Genomic DNA, 21,442 nt, shown 5'->3' on the forward strand with positions numbered 1-21,442 from the left:
GTGCCCAGAAAAAATATGGACCTCAAAAATATCTCTTAAAAAGGAATAGTATTACAAAACCACATAAATATCGCCAAGATTCAAGGGAGAGTAGTATGGCTGTTAGTCTATCACCATGTCCACGCAGCTTGTTCTTGGATTCTATGTCCTCAAACATTAGAAGAAAAAGAGAATTATATTCGGAGAAATTAAGGTTGGCGATAGTTTTGAACACTTCTTTCTTGGATTCCATTACTGGGAAAAGGCAGCTCTCATCTTGCTCTAGAAATGGGTTGAGTTCAAGAAAAAGAAATGGGAAGCTTATTGTTGTCAATGAATTAGGAGGGCAGTACGAAGATACTTTCAATGATGTCAAACTTGTAAGTTCACATTTTTTCCCATATATATATATATATATAACCATATTTTTAAGCCCAATTTGGAAAATGAGGTGTTTCTATTAAATAACTATGATGAATTGAGGTTGAATTTGAATCAATAGATTTCAAAATGTAATTTTGCAGTTTTAGTAAAGCTAGACCATAAGCTTCAAATCAATATCTTACATGTTTATATAGCGTTTTATGTTAATGAGAATAAATTTAAAATCTACCCAATAATAAAAATATTTAAAATTAATTATACTCTGTGTAACTAATATATAAATAAATAATATATGAATTTAAGATTTTATCTATTGTTTCAATGTAACAATAAAGTTATAATCGAAATCCATTAACTTCATATCTATTCATTCAAAATGTAACATGAGTGAATTTGTACTTGCAGGAGATAATCAATTATTTTACATTCAAAGCTGTGAGGACTGTTCTTGAACAACTCTATGAGATGAATCCACCGCAATACATTTGGTTCTACAGGTAAACCAACTTTACAGCTCATGATATTATCAAATTAAATACATTTAATTGTCCAATATTTTTATTACCAATGTTTTTTTTTAATGAATATATTACCAATATTATGATATATATAAATTTATACGAACCAAGTAATTTAAAGTATATTTATAAAAGTAGTTTGCATATTGTTGGAAATTTGAATAAAAATTATATCAATTTTTCTGCATATTATTGGAAATTTGAATAAAAATTATATCAATTTTTCTAACACATATACTACGTACTTCAAGATTTAGATGAAATTAAGATTTCGACATTTTTTTTTAGTAATCGGGTCTGTCCCGATGACATTTTGCAGCTTTGTTTCGACTAACAGTGAATCAAAAGATTGGAAACGTCTTCTTCAAATTCTTGTAAAGGTAATAATTAGTCCAACTGCAGAAGTAGATTAATTGGATACATAATTATTAATATTTTTTAAATAATATTTTAGCATTCTAATTCGTGTATAATTATTATTTGAAGGAAAACCAAGAACTTGCAGAAAGAGTGATGATCACCCGCCTTAGCCTCTATGGAAGATGGAGTAAGGTATCCTTTTACGTCTCCACTCATTCATATTACAATTGCGACATCCGCATCCCGGATATATTGGGAGGTCCCTAAAAATATAAAAGGCCCAAATATATTCGGTAAAATTACAATTTTTAGACTATAAATGGACATGATTTCACTTTTTGTCAAAGCTGCTTCGTCTTAGTTCAATAAGTTGACATTTATATTCACCTTTCAGTCATTTTTCAATGGAATGTTGACATATCATCGAATATATTAGCAGTGTTCGATGTCACATCAACAAAATCTGAAGTGATGTTAGTAATATCATATGTCATGTCACCACTTTAAGAAAAATTCTAAAAGTGAAAAATAAGACTAACTTCTAGTTGGACCATGACCACCAAATTTTCCCATATGATCCAGGACTATTGTGGCCATAACATTTAGTATTAAGATAAAAGGAGGGATTGATAAATTCAAGCAAAACGAGTTTATTTTTTTTTTTATAAAATTGTGAGGCTAGGAAGCAAGTTAGTGATTAGGAAATCATGAAATGAAAATTGGATAGTCATATTTATTTTCTAAAAAATTTATGAAAAATAGTATAAAAAAAAAACAAAAATTAAAGGAGACTATCACTTTTAAAATGTACACATACACGTGAATCACAAGGATTGATTTTGAAACTTGTTCGAGTTTTATAACCACCGTTGAGTTATAATTCTATCACTTCAATTACACGAGTAGGTCTCATGTGAGACCGTCTCACACAAGTTTTTGCCTACACGGTATATAATATATTAATATATCTCATATATATATCCCTTGATCTAGTTGTGTTTAATACTATCTACCAAACTTATTATTATTATTTTTTTTGTAAATCTGTTGTTCACGATTTCTTTAGTTAAATTGTTAGATTTGAGCAAAGGCCAAAATATGGTCTATTTATTCGTGACAAACTTTAATATATATGTGAAGATTCCGAATTTTTTTTTTGGTTCCGGTCTGATGAGCGTGATCTTCGAACTTTAAATATTTGAGCTGGGACTAGTCGGAGATTTTTCCCACGTCACACCTCCGACGCTCAAGTTAGATCTTGACTCAAGGAGAACGAGAAGCCACAAAGTGCGGTGTGTAAATTACTGCTAGGTGAAGCATTGTGTGAATCCCTCAAACAGTGAACCATACATGAGTATTTATAAGCGTTGAGATGGCTAGTTACCGTACCAAGAAGAAGTCTATCTTAGGGATGGTTCCCATTCAAAGGTAAATTCTTATCAAATCCCGAATATTTTGGTAGATTTAATCATATCGCGAGATTATCGAGATTTCTCTGGATTTAAAAAGATCACACACGTATTCTATATCTGATAAGGTTCTTAAGATAGAGCTCAGACACTTAGATCAGGATTGAGTCTCAGCTCGTATAATAAGTTCGGGTACCATGCACCCCTTACGCGGTCATCCTACTGGGACTTACACCATATTGTATAACATACTTCCTCAAGTATAAAGCCCGAGGTAATGGGGCTTCATCTGTCAACATTGAGCTACATGAAACCAGATCAAGTACATGGATAAGATCTGGTGAACAGGGGCTTGGTCGAGCATGGCTCAAGGCCTCGTCTGAGCACAGGGGCTCGCCCAAGCATGGCTCAGTGTTTCAAGAAGGGTTAGAATCAGGAAGGGCTAAGTTTTGGAGGCATCAATAGTACCCCCTTTTCTTGTCTAAAAAAAATATTGAATTTTAGACCAGTTGGTGTATTTGATCGAGCTTTAAGTCTTTAGGTTTTGCCTTGGCTGTGAGAAAATCTAGAACACTTATTATGAACGATCAAGATGGAAATCTCGGTGACCCACTTTTCCCACCATTGATACTAATTTGGTCGGCTATGATCAAGCGAAGGTTCGGATCTCGAGTTGTTTAACGTGCTTGATCTAGGCAGTTAGTTCTTGATTGATCTGATGGTTCTGTTTGCTCATGCCTTTCTATAAATAGGGTCTTTCTTCCCTCATTTTCATTTTTCTCTCCTCACGCCATTACTCTGCCAAAATCAAGAGTATCTCCAGTATTCCTGACACCAACAGCTCGGTCCACCTTTCCTGTGTTCGTTACCTTCTCTTCCAAACTCTCTCTTCTTCTTGACCTCTTTGGTAAGTTCTTTCTCTTATTCTAATTGTGACCATTTAGTTAAGAACTGACTGAAGCCATAGATACCTCTTCTCCCTCCCTTAGGAGCTCGAGAGAATCCGATCTTTGTTCAACTATAAATAAGAAATTGGCTCAAATAATAGAGGACGAGGATCGGCTGACCACTGCAAGGTGTTATTGGTACGAAGTTAAGGCTTCGCTTCTTGATTCTAGTTATGTCTCTAGGATTAGGAATATCACGATTATCTTCGAAGATCGATATCCAGATCCCAAAAATCACAGATAAGGATCATCTTCCATCCGAGGGATATTATAAATTTTAATTAGATCAGCTAGAGATGGGTCTTCGGCACCCGATCCCTAAAATCGTACAATGCCTTTGCGAGCACTATCTGATATGCCCAAGCCAACTAGCTCCTATTTCTTTTTGAACACTTATGGCCTTTGGGGACTTGCTCAGGTATATTGATATACCTCTTTTTGCTACCGTCCTAGATCATTTTGTGCAGATTAGAAGAAAAGAAACATGTCGATTTTATTTATCACCTCATCCCCAATGCTATTTTCTAGATGGGAATTCTTCCTTTTACTAAGGTTGGTTGTGCCGGTATTTTTATATAAAGTCTGAACAGCTTCCTTACTATGCGACATGGTTTGGGCTGATAAATCAATACTTAGGGATCCGCCAACATTTAGGCATGCCATTAATATAACGAACTTTCTAGCTAATACATCAATGAAAGGTTTTGACATCAAGGAGTTGATCAAGGATGATCTTATCTATAGATTTAGGTTTTGCGAGAAGGGGGTCGAAGTGGAAGGGGTCATAAGTATATTTTCCTCACCTTCCTCACTTTCATATTCCTAAAAATTAACCTTACACAAGCTCTTTATTTTTTTTGTTCTTTGTTTTTGTTTTATAAGAGAAAGAATTATGAAAACCGAAATGATCCAGAGCATGAAGAGGAGAAAGGCCGGTGTCAAGGTTTCTTCGAAGTCCTCTAACGCCAAGGGTAAGGGAAAGCAGAAGAAAAACATGCCCATGGAATCAGATGAGCCGTCAATGAAGAAAAATCTTAAGGTTACTGTTTTGTCCCCTACTCCCGGCTCCCCGAGGTCCGGGAAAGAGACCAATGGCTATTTCCATGTTTCCAATAACCGCAAATTTGAAGAGATCGACGAAAGGACATTTCCTGATCACGGGGTATCTTTTCTAGCCGAACAATCCGAGACGGAGGCTCTAAATTTTGTTCGACAGTTGATCTCCTCTGAAGATCTTGTCATCGTAAAAGCCGCTTCCGACCTTCAAACTATGAAAGCTATGTCCCTTAACTTTATGCAGGTAATTAATTTTGTCTCTTTTGTATTAATAGATCTTCTTTAACAGCTATATATCCATTTTGGCGGTCCTTGTTTTGTGGAAGAAGTCACTGACCGTTATGCAGAGATCAAGAAATGGCTAGTTCTTCCAAAAAGTCCATGGATGATACCCTCACATCATGAATAACTTATGAAGTGAATTGAAGAGATTCATACCAAAAGTGAGGTGGAGAATGTGGTTTTCTTAGACGAACTTGAAGCCACCCGACCTCAAGAACATGTCTTTGAGAAGGCTGCTTGGGCGGAACAAAAGACACTTCAGCTTGAGGAACAACTTCGCACGAAAGATCATAAGGACGAGGGCATGTGGTTTTAGAAAAAGTAAGAGTTCATTCATTCCTCGGAGTTTGATTCATTGTGTTCAGACAAATTTATTTCGTACTTCAAGCATGGGTTCATTGGGTGCTTGGTTCAAGCACGAGCCAATGGGTATTCCAAAGCAGAACTCCTTTTTTCCTTTCTTAATGTGGTCAAAGCTCTAGAAGACATGACGAAAGATGAAGATATGGTTGACGAAGAGTGAAGCTCCGAAAATCAAGGCTGAAGTGATGGGCTCGGCTGAGGAGGCTCCTCTGCCCATTTATCTCCTGTTTTAGACTTCTTTTGTTCAATGTACTATGGTATTTGAAACTATGTTTGTTTTCCTTACGTTTTGCTCCGGGTGTTTCCTCATTTATGCTTCTTTCTTTATTTATAAATATTTCTAGACTCTTTGCCCTTAAATGCTTTATCTTAATTTTCATCTAAGTTATTAGAACATAACCAAGCAGGCATGATGCCCGAGCACTAGAGTGTCTAAACACTACACATACAACTTAACCAGTGTTTTTCCCTAACACTAAACTTATTAAAATTGAGAGGTTGATATAAAGCACTATGTTAGGAGCGAAGCTGGTCTTGTATACAATGTCGAGCGTGAAGTCAGACTTTTTAACCATGCCGAGCACGAGGTTGGACTTTTTAATCATGTCGAGTGTGAGTCGGACTTTGTTTTGTTGCCGAGAGCGAGGTTGGACTTTTGTTTTGTTGTCGAGCACGAGGTCGGACTTTTTAACCATGCCGAGCGTGAGGCTGAACTTTTTAACCATGCTGAGCTCGAGGTCGAACTTTTGTATAATTGAAAAATATATTATATCAATGAAAAATATTATTCAGCAAATGCTTGAAAACAAAGACAATTGTAAAAGCAAAAACAATAGAATGAGTTGAGACTCTGGCTAAGCACGGACGCTTGGTCTTCTTTCTTTCAGCATCCTCCAAGTAGTAAGCCGCGATTACCACTTTTCCAATAACTTTGTAGGGCCCTTTATACTATGGGTCCAACTTTCCTCTTTCCCTTAGAAATTGGATTTTCTTCATAACAAGATCCCCAACTTCGAAAAACCGGGGACACACTCTTTTATCGTATGCTCAAGCCATCCTCTTCTGATAAGAGGCCATCCGAATAGTTGCTCGACTTTTCTTACCTTCCACTAGATCCAAATCCATAGCCCTTAGTTAATCATTATTTGGTCCATACCCATTCGGTCCATACCCTATCACGCGATCACTTTCCTATCCGATATCTGCTGACAAGACAGCCTTGGTCCCATATGCTAAGCTATACGGTGTTTCTCCAGTTTCCGTTCGAACCTTGTTCGGTAAACCCACAACATGCTAGGTAATTCATCAACCCACTTCCCTCTGACAGAGTCTATACAAGCCTTAAGAACTTGCACAATGGACTTTTTATTGACCTCGATCTGTCCTTTTCTTTTGGGATAAGCTAGTAAAGATATGTTATGTCTTCATTTATTTACACTATTCTTTAACTTTAGAGCTGCAAAACTGTCACCCATTCTCAGATATGAGCCTCCTCGGTATCCCAAATTGACACACCAGATTCTTCTATAAAAATTTCAAGACACTTCTCCTTCGGTAATTTTGGACAATGGTTCGGCTTCTGCCCACTTGGAGAAATAGTCCATTACCACCAATAAAATTTTTCTTTGGCATGTGCTTATGGGAAACGGTCCTACAATGTCCATACCTCACTGATCAAAAGGGCGAGGAAAAAATGATTGAACTCATAAGTTCGGCTGGTCTCCACGAAAAATTAGCATGTTTTGGACAACTATAACATGAGCTCACCACCATTGATGCATCTTTTTTCATGGTTGGCCAAAAGAAACCTGCCATCAAAGCCTTATGAGCTAAGGCCACACTCCCTAAGTGATTACTACAACATCCATCATGAATTCTCGAAGGACATAATTAGCTTCTTCTGGGTCCAAGCACTTCAATAGAGGTCTAGAGAAAGACCTCTTCTATAGTATCTCATCTAAGAGCGTGAAGCAAAGTGCTCTTATCTTGACCTCGTGAGCTTTTTTTTATTCAACTATGGGGTTCTCCCATAAGTATTGATGAAAATCATATCTCCAACCCCTTCCAATATTTCTACTACCTATTCATTAAGATAATCAATTTGAGAGACAAGCTCCTGTCCAACCAGTTCTTGCCCTGAGGGTTGAGAAAGAGAGCTGGCCATCTTGGCCAACCTGTCCGTCTTTTCATTTTTAGTCTGAGAGACTTGTTCCATGATCAACTCTGAAAAGTCTTCTTTATATTTTTTAATAGCTTGGACATATCTGACGATTTTCTTATTTTTCACTTTGAACTTACCCACACTTTGTTGCATTACCAATTGAAAATCCGAATATAGGATGGATCGGGTAACACCCAAGCTTTGGCCAACTTTTCTAGAGTGTTGTAGTTGAGTTCAACTCCCTTCAATGCATGACTCACAAAGTAAACAAGATGATAAGTTGTATCTTCTTTTCTGACCAAGACTGAACTTGCAGCCTGGGGAATAACTGCTAAGTAGACAAAGAGTTCTTCTCCAAGGGTAGGTTTGTTCAAGACATGGAGCTCCCTTAGACAGGCCTTCAGTTCTTGCAATGCTTGCTCACTTTGATCATTCAATTCAAATTTTAACTTTCCGGAGTACCATAAAGAATGGAAAACTCCTATCCGCGAATCAGGATATGAATCATAATAAAGCATAAATTATCTCTATCAATCGTTGTACTTCTTGGATATTCCGAGGAGAACTCATAGAAGAGAGGTCTTGTACTTTATCTGGATTAGCCTCAATGCCTCTATGGGTCACCATGTAACCCAAAAACTTCCCTGTCTGAACCTTGAACACACACTTGCTAGGGTTCAACTTTAAGTATTCCCATAGAGTTTGAAAAGTTTCATCTAGTTTTGATAAAAACTGATTGACTAGACTGGAATTGATCAATATATCGTCCACACAGACCTCTGCATTCTTCCTCGTCTACTTCTTAAAGATTTTATCCATAAGCCTATGATAGATGGCTCCAACATTCTTCAGCCCAAAAGGAATTACTACAAAACAAAAAATTCTTTCAAATGTAATAAAACTTACTTTACTTCTGTCTTTTTCTGCTAAGAGAATCTGATGATATCTTTGATAAGCATCCAAAAAATAAATGAGCTTTTGCCCCGTAGTAGAGTCGACCAACTAATATATCCATGGGAGAGGATATAGTCATTGGGGCAAGGTCAGTTCAAGTCGCAGAAATCTACACATCTGTCATTTTCACGACGAATTAGGCACCAATACCAAATTAGATAACCAAGTCAGGAAGAATACTATTTGAACGTGTCTTGATTTTAATAAATCAGATCACACATGTGTTGGAAACTTAATTTCGGTAGTTTGACAAATTGAGCGTAAAATATATTGAACAAACTGATCAAGAAGATTGAAAAGAACTGATCTAAAATATGCAAATTATTGGTTGCCTAACTGAAGATTAGTGCGAAGAAAATCAACAGCAACTGAAATCAGCTAACTGAAGATTGTAGACGACTGGATGATCAGTTGGAACTAATCAGTTTCAATACAATCAGTTGAGAACAATCATCTCATCCTAACAGCTTTGTCAAAACTGATAAAACAGTTGTACACGTCATCGGTTAAGGAATGTAGCTATCAGCCGATAAATTATACAAGAGCAGACTGCAACTTGTAGTGGGAACGCCGCATTTCAGCAATGAAACAGTGTACTACTGTCAGAAGAATGTCGATGTGGCAATCAACATATATAAAGATTCAAGTCGCATTCATTGTTACCGTTGGAAGCAAAGCCTATAAATAGCCAAGAAGAGCAGCGGAAAAAGTAGTAGACACATAACTGTTCAATCAACCAAGCTGTTATTCTGCTGAAATCTCTCCACAAGCTTTTTGTTCAAATTCGAAAGATTTCAAAGCTCACACTTAACATATACATTCATAGCATTCAAGTCTATAATTTGAACTTACAAGCACAAACACTTACTGTTGTATTATTCGATCTTATAGAGATCAGTTGTGCTAAGTAGTTTCAGTTCAGTCGAGTACTGTAAACTGTATCGAAACTAAGATTTTCAGTTTGGTATTGTTAAGTCCAAAACTGAAGTAGGTCTGTACAAGTTTTTGTATTGATCAAAGTCTTTTAATGAATATCCAATCTTTTAGATAGAAGAGGTGACGTAGGAGTGATTGAAATCTATGAACATCCATAAATCTTATGTCTCTTTATTTCAGTTTTATTCTATCTATCAGTCAGTTTATTTCCACACTTTCATTAGCTAACTGATCGACATTGACAAACAAGATTCTCGAGCTCAATTTATCACTAAACTAACTCATTATTCAAAAAAGGTGTAAAATTGTCAAGTGTTTATTCAACCCCCCCTTCTAAACACTTCTTCACCACCCAAACGATCATATCAAGTGGTATTAGAGCAGTTGAATCTTGTTCCTGAATATTACTATCTACAAACTGATTACCATATCTTCTTTCAACAAAATCTCAATGTTTTCAAAAGAAGATTTTGACGATTGGAAGATTAGAATGCAGGCTCATCTTGCTGAACAAGATGATGACATGTGGTACGTTATCACTGAAGGACCCATGAGAATACTAAAAGCAAACACTGTTGTTGCTATAATTGATGGTGAACCACACCGTATTGAGAAGCCCAGAGATGAATGAACAGCTAAAGACAAAAGAAAAGCCAATCTGGACAATGTGGCTAAAGATATCTTGTACAAAACGCTGGATAAAATTACTTTCAACAAAATAAAGATGTGCAAGACTGCAAAAGAAATATGGGAGAAGTTAATTCAGCTCTACGAAGGCAATGAGCAAACCAAAGAAAATAAACTCTCAGTTGCTGTTCAAAAGTTCGATAACATCAAGATGAAGACTGGAGAGTCTATACACGAATATGATGAAAGAATAAGCAGCATAATAAACGAATTGAATGCACTTGGAAATGTGTATTCAAACAAAGAAATCGCGCTGAAGGTAGTCGGAGGTCTTCCCAAACAGCGGGATGTTAAGACAATGGCAATGAGAGAATCGAAAGATCTAAATAAGGTCGAACTAAATGATCTATTGCTGATCAGAAGGCCTATGCGTTTGAGTTGAAAACAAGAGAATGAGAATCTTCTACACAGCAGCTACAACAGCTCTTAGTGCTGTCAAACTGGAACCAACCGGTTCAGTTGAGAAAACTGCTGATCAGTTAAATAATGATGCAATGTCATTATTGGTCAAAAAATTTGGAAGATTCATGAGAAGAAATCAAAGTTCCTTTCAAAGATAATATCATAGAAATAACACCAAGGAAGAACCAAATGCCTGCTACAACTATGGCAAAACTGGACACAAGAGAAGAGCTAAGGATGATAAGAAATCATTCAGAAAGAAACATGAAGTGCTTTCAGCTTAGGAAAGCTAGTCCAAATGGACAGAAACTGACAGCGATGAATTAGAATCTGAGAGCTTGAGTAGCTCCGGCAATGATGAGGAAGTCAAGTGTCTGATGGCTGATGACACAGAACTAGAATCAATCAGTGAACATGTATTTGATTTTAGTTCAACTGACTTTACACGTGATGAACTTATTTCTACATTACATGACATGGTCAACGAGTATCACAAGCTTGCTCTATACTTTGAGAAAGCCAAAGCAAAGCAGAGCAAACTGATCCACATAACAATAAAACTGAAACCGATGAATTAGTTGAACTATTGAGTCTTAAAAGACAGCTTGCTGAGCTGAATGCTGAAAGAAGCAAGAATCAATTTATGATTCGGCAGTTAACGCTTGAGAATTCAGAGCAAACTGAGCTTATTCAAGCATGGAATAAATCATCAGTGCACTAGCTGAAATGCAAGATATGCAAAAATCAGTTACTGATAAAACCGATTTAGGGTTTAGCAACCAAGATGAAACTTCTACCAGTGATACTCAGCCAAAACTGAACATAGGTAAAGGGAAATACATTCACTTTGTCAAATCAGTTGTGGTACAAGAACAACCTGAGCCGAGTAGACTAATTGAGTAGCCTATTGAAAATAAGAACAAGAGTAAAAGGTATGGAATTGATTATAGCTCTAAAACTTCAAATGTTTCACGAAGCTGGTCACCTAAAAGGTTCAGCTATAACTCTCCAAATGGCTATTTCAATTATCATAACAGCAAGCCAGCTCAGAAAAGATATCGGCTGAACAACCAGTTGAACAAGGCTAAAGTACATATTGCTTCATCTGCACACAACACACTAAGCACACACAAGCCGGGAAAAACCATTTGGAACACAGTGACTGGAAAGTCAGTTAGATTAATCCAAGTCTGGGTTCCTAAAGAACTAATCAGTTCAGGACCCAAATAGATATGGGTACCAAAATTATTCATTGTGTGTGATTGCAGGTGACATGTACAAACAAAGTATCAATATGGTATATGGACAGTGGATGCTCGCGACATATGACAGGGGATGCAAAATTGCTATCCCAACTGATCAAATACATTGGTCCAAACATCAGTTTTGGAGACAACTCTAAAGGTAGAACTGTGGGTAAGGATAATCTTATCCATGGTAGCATTACTATCAAAGATGTGATACTAGTTGAGAATTTGAATTATAACTTGATAATCATCAGTTAGTTATGCGACAATAATTTCTCATTTCAATTCAACATACACACTTGCTCAGTTAGAAACTCAATTGATGAGATCATCTTAACTGGCAGTCTTTGTGGAAATACTTACAAAGTCAGTTGGACTGATCAACCTAATGCACCAGTTTGTTTTATATCTTCAAAATCTTCTAAAAACTGGTTATGGCATAAAAGGTTGAACCATCTAAATTTTAAGGGTATTGCTTATTTGAGTAACCATGATCTTGTAACTGGTTTGCCCAAAATAGATTTTTCAAAAGATAAAATTTGCTCAGCATGGCAGTTTGGTAAACAAGTAAGATCTTCATTTAAAAACAAGAGTAGTAAATCATCCTCCAGATGCTTAGAACTGATACATATGGATCTTTTTGGTCCTATACCAGTCATGAGTTTAGGGGGAATGAAAAACACCTTGGTGATCGTTGATGATTTTCCAAGATTTACTTGGGTTATCTTTCTTAAATCAAAAGTTCAAACTGCTGCACAACTGATTAAGTTTTTAAAAGAATATTAAATGAAAAATCAGTTGGTATTGACAGAATAAGGTCCGATCTAGGGATTAAATTCATCAATCAAAATCTTTCACAATTTTTAAAAAATCCTGGGATCAAGCATAAGCTCTCAACAGCTAGGACACCTCAGCAAAATGGTGTAGCTGAGAGAAGGAATCGAACCCTTAAAGAGGCTGCTAGAACGATGCTTGCTGATTCTGGTATTTCTCAGAGGTTTTGGGCAGAAGCAGTAAACACTACATGTTACACTCAGAACAGATCAATGATTAATTAAAATCATTTGAAAAATCCATATGAGATCTGGCATGGACGTAAAAGCTGGTATCTTATTTCAAAATATTCGGCTGTAGATGTTTTGTTCTCGATAATGGCAAAAATAATTTAAAAGCTTTTGATGCTAAATCAGAGAATATTTCTTGGTTATTCATCAGTTAGTAAAGCTTATAGAGTTTTTAACAAATGCACTTTGAATGTAGAAGAGTCAATTCATGTTGTATTTGATGAATATGTATTAACAGATAAGCAAATGATCCAGTTGAGCTAGTTGATCGCTTTTCAAATATAAGTTTGGAGGATGATAATGAAGAAGAAAATATATCAATCAAAATATCTTTCAAATACCAGAACCAGAAGTGCTGGATCAATCAGTGGTACAAGAAATTGTTCCTGATAATCAGTTGGTCGAGAAAAATGATAATATTCAATTACCAACTGAAGCAGAAGCAACTGAAACTGAAGAGAACATTCAGTTGCCAACTGAAACAGTTGCTGAGATGGATGCAACAAATGTTGATACAGATGGAAGAAATCACATCCACCAGAATTGATAATAGGTAATTCATCTGATCCGGTAAGAACTCGGAATCAAATATTTAATTAATTTATTCATTCAACTTTTGTTTCTCAAGTGGAACCAAAGAAAACTGATGAAGCTCTTGTTGATTCTAACTGGATAAATGCTATGCAAAAAGAGCTAAATCAGTTTACCCATAACAATGTCTGAAACTTAGTTTCAAGACCAGTTTCTAAAACTATTATAGGTACAAAGTGGGTTTATAGAAACAAACTGAACGAAGATGGTTCAGTTGTGCCCAACAAACCGAGGCTTGTAGCACTAGGATATAAGCAAGAAAAAGGAATAGATTACGACGAGACATATGCATCAGTTGCACGACTGGAAACAATCAGAATATTCCTTGCTTATGCTTCATTAAAAAACTTTAAAGTCTATCAAATGGACGTGAAAAGTGCATTTCTGAATTGTCAGTTGCAGGAAGAAGTATATGTTGAACAACCACCAATTTTTGTTAATTACTCTCTTCTTGATCATGTTTATCATTTGAACAAAGCTTTATATGGTATTAAACAAGCTCCAAGAGCTTGGTATGAAACACTTTCAAAATTACTTACTGATCATGATTTTACTGTTGGATCAGTTGATAAGACTATGTTCAAATTTTCAAAGAATGATCATATTTTACTTGTGCAAATATATGTTGATGATAGTATTTTTGGGTCAACTAACCCAAAATTATGTGAGAAATTTGCCAAGTTAATGCAGGAAAAATTTGAGATGAGTATGATGGGTGAACTGACATTCTTTCTCGGTCTGCAAGTGAAACAACTGGAAACTGGTATTTTTATAAGTCAGACCAAATACACGAAGGAACTGCTCAAGAAATTTGGCATGGAAACATGTTCAGCTACAAATATCTAATGAGCTCATCCATTAAATTAGATAATGATCAAGGAAGAATATCAATTGAGACGATACTCTACATAGGTTTAATAGGTTCCTTTCTATACCTAACTGCTAGTCGTCCTGATATTGTATTTGTTGTTTGTATATGTGCTAGATTTCAGCCTAACCCTAAGCAATCGCATTTTTCAGCTGCCAAACGAATATTGAAATATCTTAAAGGCACACAAAATGTGGGCTTATGGTATGCTAAAGACTCATCTTTCAATTTAGTTGGATATTCAGATGCAAATTATGCAGGATATAAGCTTGATCGTAAAAACATCAGTGGATCATGTCAGTTTCTAGGAGACAGACTGATCTCATGGTTCAACAAGAAGCAAACATCCATAGAAACTTCGACAACTGAAGCATAATATCTAGCTGCTGGAAGCTGCTGTGCCTAACTGCTCAGAATTCAACAACTGAAAGACTGTGGAGTCATTGCAAAAGAATCACCAATCTTTTGTGATAATACAAGTACAATCGCGATTACGTATAATCCAGTTCTTCCCTCTAGGACCAAGCATATCGATCTCAGACATCACTTCATCAGAGATAATGCTCTAAAGAAAAAAATCAGGTTGGAATACATACCAAGTAAACAACAAGCAGCTGACATCTTCACCAAACCATTATTCGAGACTAAGTTTTCTCACTTTCGTAATATTCTTGGTTTAATTGATCTGTCTTAGTTATATTGTTGAATATTTTTTTGTCAGTTATTGCCATTATTATTCAGTTAGTCAATTATCAGTTAGTCAACTGCTAATTAGTTACTTGATATCAGTTAGTATGCAGAAAGAAACAACAATGAATCGAAATAGTAATTTTATTGATAATATCTTTCACATAATACACGAGTCATTTCCCTTTGAATAGCTTCTAACCAAAGAGACATCCAATTAGACAAGTCATTACAGGAAATTCTTTGGAAGCTTTCTGATATAGAAATATTTTCCAACACTATATGCTCTTTTATAAGCATCAACTCGTAAAGACCTTCATCAGTGGCTAGATCTGAAGTGTGAATAACATCGAGCCGCCTCTTATATTTGATTTCAGTTGCCTTCTTCTTATCAGTGGCAACTGATCCATCTCGTTGAATGGTATGAAGATCATGAATCTTAGTCCAGGTGGACATGACTCTTTCAAAGACGAAATCTTCAATGCTTTCTTTCCAACTCTCTACGCTACAAACTCTTGCTGAAGGATGAGGGTTGTTGGAACTGCTTGGTCTATCCATCTGAGCTTAATTGTTGTTGCTAATATCTAATGACTCTGATATTATTTATAGACAGATTCAAGAAGAAGAAATAGAAGAAGACGAAGAGACTTTAGTCAACCAATTGCACTTGACTTATTCAGACCGAGTTTCTTTTACTCTTTTATTTATATGCATTTATTGAGAAGGAATGTCGAATTTAAATGGTTAACTGATAAGACAATAATCAGTTGGTCGTCAACTGAACTGACTCAGTTTTTCAACTAATCACTCAGTTACTGACATAACTGATCTTATCCAATAAGTTAATTGATTATTCGATAAACATTCTACATTAAGTGATGTGACTGTTAAAATTACGCATTTAATTGATGTCTTTCATTGAATAGTAATTTGAAACGTGGTCCTTTGTAGTCCATTTAACTTCTACACACGTTTTCACTACACATACACACGATTTTATTCGATTTATCTTGGACTAACACGTGTCCAAAAATTTGAACAGTCACAAACATATGTACTTCAACCCGCTTCATTTCAGTTTCTCGTTTACGCGCATTAAAATTCTCAGAGCAAATCAAATACACAGTGCTTCTTTTTCTCGCAGATATTCAAGCTATCATAAATGGCAAACCAAGTCCCTGCATTCATTCTCAACGCAATGGCTATTGACTTTGAATAATTCCTATCTTTTAAGGACGAATATGTCAAAGATGTATTTCTGAAGCTTGAAGCAGCTGGACTGAAGACATTTCTGGGATTTTCATCCCAAGAAATTTATCCCAAAGAGTTTCAGGATCTTTACGAGCTTTATCTCTGCTGACGGCAAGATCACTACCACCGTCAACAGTCAACTACTGATCATTGAAGAAGACTCCTTCAGCAATCTCTTCCAACTGTCGTCTGATGGCTTGGCCAATATTTATGATGTGAAGACTTCTGATGTAGAGGAGATGCAAACGCTCCTATCTTCTGATGGACGGAAAATCAAGGTTTTCAATCCCAAGAAATAACTAAAGCCAGAAATCCAGTTACTGGCTGGCATCGTGGCCAAGGGACTACTCGCCAAAGCAGGCTCATTTGCTATTCTCACCTTGGAAAAGTTCCAAGTGATAACTACCATCATGGCTAGTAAAAGACTGAAGTAGTCAGCTATTATCTTCAACATACTCAAGAACATGCTTCAATCCTCCAAACAATCCAAGAGATTTGCAGTGCCTCTCAGCTATTTGCTGAAAACCAAAGGTTTGGTGGGTGATTCTTCTGAAAAGTCATCCAAGTTTAAAATCTTCAATGATAAGAATGTTCAGCTACCAAAGCTCAAGCTGGACATATTTCCTAAGAAGTTTATCAAGATAAAAAAAGAGATTGGGACGTAGGAGGCTCCCAAATCAATCAAGAAAACCAAGAAAATAACTTAGAAAAAGACAATCAAAAGAAAACTGATTGTCAGTGAGACTGATTCTGAGAGAAGTCCATCTCCAAAGATCATGAAAAAACCCAGGACTCTCAAATCCAAACCAGCAGCTGTTGTGGAAACCATCCCAGCTGAAAGATTGAAACTGACTGAAGCTGAACAGCCTATCAAGGCCACACCTTTAAGGGCTAACTGAAGGTCAGTTACCAACTCCAATTGCTCAATCTAAGAATATTATCACCGAATCTGGTGATAAGCAAAAACCAGCATGAGTCAAAGCTCCATTGATCTCCATCACTGCTCCAACTACTCTACCATTTGTCAGACCAAAAGGCATAGTGATAAGTGAGAAATTGGATGCAACTGTATCAAGACTGAGTATTTCTCATGACCTAATTGATTCGAAAGGGAAGGGCAAGTTGATAGAAGAGCCCCGACCGACAAATCCAATTCAGACTCATATCGACCTGATATGGAAAGAGGTGAATGAGTTTTCTGAATCAAAGTTCAAAACTTACAATGAATGGGTCAGATTTAGGACCGGAGCTTTTGCCAAGCAACTACAGAAGAAAGCAGTTTTGAAGAAATTCATTGCTTTGGAGGCTGTAGTCTTGAAGGTAGTCAAAGCTGTCTCAATTGTTCAAGCATTGGAAAGGAGAGAGTATTTCTTTGATCTAGTGCATGTCAAGAAATTGGCATAGTTGCTTGCTGAGCTAAACAAAAATTATGATCCAACCACTCCAACTACTTTCAATGACAGAGCAGTTCACAACCAGCTGGACACGGATCTACGATCATTACAGATAAAGATTAAAACTTGGGAAATGAATCAAGAGTTGATTATTCCAACAGATACACAAAGTCCTTCGTCTGAAGAGCAAGCTGAACAATCGGCCCAACATCCAGAGCCATCCAAGGAACCAGTTGCTGCATCAACTGAGCCAACAACTGCTTCTTCTTCAAAGGATGTTCCACCATCATCTTCAGTTCCTCCATCTTTTACTGCAAATCAACAACTCTACACTGATGCTAAGTTATCACTGACAAACATCGACGAAGTCATACAATCAGTTGCCACTGATATTCAGTTGAATATTCTAACAAGAGAAGCAGTTGAATAACAGAGCTTAACTGAACAGCCAGCCTCGGAGGCTATTTTGCAAGAAACTGAAGAACTAGTTCAGTCGTCTGCCATGACTGAACAAGTAGTTCTAGCTGAAACTGAAGTGGCTCAGTTTCACGAGAAACCAACTGAAAAAGTACCAACTGAAGAACCGACTACAGTATCAGTTGATCAACCAACTGAAGAACCAATTACAGTAACAACTGAACAACCAACTGACGAGCCTTTATAATCTCACTCTTCCTCCAGAACTTCAACAAGAAACAATACCAAAAGATGTGTCAGAAATGATTACTGTTGTGACTGAATCAACTGATAGAGCCTTGGTGATCTTTTCTCAAGAAGACAAGGAGCAGGAACCAGAATCTTCTGGAGCTATGTCTCCTGAAATACCATCGGCTACTGAATCTATGATCGAAGACATTCAGTCCAACATTCTCAAACTGCTTACATCAATTTCTGACATCAAATCAACCCAACTGCTACACACCTTGAAGATTGATTCTATTGAGGAGAATACTTTGAAGAATTTACAACAAGTCACAAAGGATGTTACTTCATTATTCTTTCAAATAGATCAGTTAAAGAAGGATCGAGTGACGATTCAAGCTCATTTCCACGCTCAAGAAATGTTCTCAAAACGCATGGATTTCTTGCAAGACGTAGTCACAAAGAGAATGGATTTGATGTAAGAACATATAATAAATGCCTTATCAAATGTCACTTCGGAAGTTCGTACTTTATCTAGCAGGGTTGATAAGTTTGAGAAAAAGGGAGAAGAAGAAGGAAAAGAAGATCAGCAGAAGCAATCCAAGAAGAGACCGAGTCAACTGACTGATCAAGAACAAGCTGATAAAAGAGCAAAGAAATAGAAGATCAAGATCAGTTAGAAGACAATTTCTATATTCTTATTCAGTTGAAGAGTTTGGCAGATTTTGATGAAATTTTAGTCAGTTAGAAGATTCTTTTATTCTTTCATTCCTTGTACAAATCTGTACATTGAAAGAGTTGTCAATAAAATATTATTTTATCTACAAAAGTTCAATTTGATCACTTCGTACTTTCTAAGTTTTGTCAAACACCTAAAAAGGAGAATTGTTGAAAACTTAATTTCGGTAGTTTGAAAAATTGAGCGTAAAATATATTGAACAAACTGATGAAGAAGACTGAAAAGAAGTGATCTAAAATATGCAAATTATTAGTTGCCTAACTGAAGATTAGTGCGCAAAAAATCAACATCAACTGAACTAAGCTAACTGAAGATTGTAGATGACGGATTATCAGTTGGAACTAATCAGTTACACTACAATCAGTTGAGAGCAATCAGCTCATCCTATCGGCTTTGTCAAAACTGATAAAACAGTTGTACACGTCATCAGTTAAGGAATGTATCTATCAACCGACAAATTGTACAAGATCAGACTGCAACTTGTAGTGGGAACGTTGCATTTTAGCAATGAAACAGTGTACTACTGTCAGAAGAATGTCGACGTGACAAAACAACAGATATAAAGATTCAAGTCGCATTCATTGTTACCGTTGGAAGCAAAGCTTATAAATAGCCAAGAAGAGCTGCGGAGAAAGTAGTAGACACATAACTGTTCAATCAACCAAGCTGTTATTCTGCTAAAATCTCTCCACAAGCTTTCTGTTCATATTCAAAAGATTTCAAAGCTCACACTTAGCATATACACTCATAGGATTCAAGGCTATAATTTGAGCTTACAAGCACAAACACTTACTGTTGTATTATTCGATCTTATAGAAATCAGTTGTGCTAAATAGTTTCAGTTCAGTCGAGTACTGTAAACTGTATCAAAACTAAGAATTTCAGTTTGGCATTGTTAAGTCCAAAACTGAAGTGGGTCTGTACAAGTATTTATATTGATCAAAGTCTTTTAGTGAATATCCTATCTTTTAGATAGAAGGGGTGACGTAGCAGTGATTGAAATTTCCGGACATCCATAAATATTGTGTCTCTTTATTTCAGTTTTATTATATCTGTCAGTCAGTTAATTTCGGCACTTTCATTAGTTAACTGATCGACATTGACAAACAAGATTTCTGAGCTCAGTTTATCACTAAACTGAATCATTATTCGAAAAATGTGTAAAACTGTCAAGTGTTTATTCAATCCTCACTTCTAAACACTGCTTCACCACCCAGCCGATCCTATCAACATGTATTTCATATCTGATAAGGTTCTTGGGATGCAGCTCGAACACTTAGGTCAGGAGTGAGTCTTAGCTCGTATAATCAGTTCGGGTATCACCCCCTACTCGGCCACCCTACTAAGACTTGTACCATATTATATAACATACTGTCTCAAATCTAAAGCCCCAGGTAATAGAGCTTTGTATATAACATTGGGCCACATTGAAACCACATCAAGTACGTGGTGAGGCCCTGAGTGAATTAGGCTCGGCCATTCATGGGCTCGAGTGAGTAGGTAAGGGCTCACCAAGCATGGCTCAGGGCCTTGGCCGAGCATTGCTCACGATGTCGAGAAGAGTTTGGGCTTGGGAAGGGTTAAGTTTTGGGGAATCAATATGGTTTGTGATTTTTATTTTTTATGATTTCATAGTTGTTAAAACATTCGATCACAATGCTTATTTTTTAAATTTAAAAGATATATATAAGAAAATTAGTTTTAGAAACCTGATTTTTTTTAGTTGGAGGAGAGTATTGTTACAATTGAGTCTCAAACTTGAGATCTTGTCCTAAATTTGAGATCTTGGTGCTAGATGAGCTATAAGTCATCGAAAAGACCTATTTTTAGTTTGTAATTTTTTTTTCCTTAAAAAATAACCTCATGGGTGTGGGAGAATTTAATTTGTTGTCGCCAGAGTTCGAATCCTGATATATTTTTTAATTTCGAGAGAATCATATAACTCCAACCACAAGGGTAATGATAATTTTAGATTGTAGTTCATTGCATGTAAGATCGATAACAAATCACATCAAGTCGAATAATCTTTGTAGAAGTTGAAAAGGGTATTGCTTACTTTTCAAACCCGGTTTTACGGTATACAATTTAATATTACTGAAGTATTTTATATTTAAATAAAATTACACGATATAGATCAAAATTAAACTTTAAAAATTGGTCTTATATTTATCATAGTAACGTGTCATTTCATTAGGGACGAAGGGTGTGTATTAATTATTTTAAGTATAAATTCGAATTATGAATGTATAGTTTTAATTTCCATGACTCTTAATTTCATGTGTTCCGTATTTGATAATATTGATGAATGTAGAAATGTGACCATGGTGAAATATACAAAGAGATTTCAGAAGAGAACTTGAAGTTGATGAGAGATAGGCTGCTGGAAACCATCATATGGCCATCTGATGACATACCATCATCTCAAGATCCCAATATTTAAATTTAATCATCTTTATATTTTTATATCCCAAATCAAATCCCATTACATATATTAAATATATAATCAATATCCACAATTTTC

General features: G+C 36.1%; 1 protein-coding gene across 1 annotated transcript; it reads left to right on the forward strand.

Annotated features, from left to right (window-relative positions):
• The first annotated feature begins 23 nt into the window (after positions 1-23).
• Positions 24-21,407, forward strand: LOC140956924 (chaperonin-like RbcX protein 2, chloroplastic). The gene is made up of 5 exons (XM_073413874.1): positions 24-359; positions 769-860; positions 1,201-1,261; positions 1,368-1,433; positions 21,233-21,407. The coding sequence occupies exons 1-5, from the start codon at positions 96-98 to the stop codon at positions 21,359-21,361; spliced, it is 612 nt and encodes a 203-aa protein (XP_073269975.1). The 5' UTR covers positions 24-95; the 3' UTR covers positions 21,362-21,407.
• Positions 21,408-21,442: the final 35 nt, after the last annotated feature.

This window comes from Primulina huaijiensis, chromosome 14, assembly GCF_012295235.1.
Source record: "Primulina huaijiensis isolate GDHJ02 chromosome 14, ASM1229523v2, whole genome shotgun sequence".
NCBI lineage: Eukaryota > Viridiplantae > Streptophyta > Magnoliopsida > Lamiales > Gesneriaceae > Primulina > Primulina huaijiensis.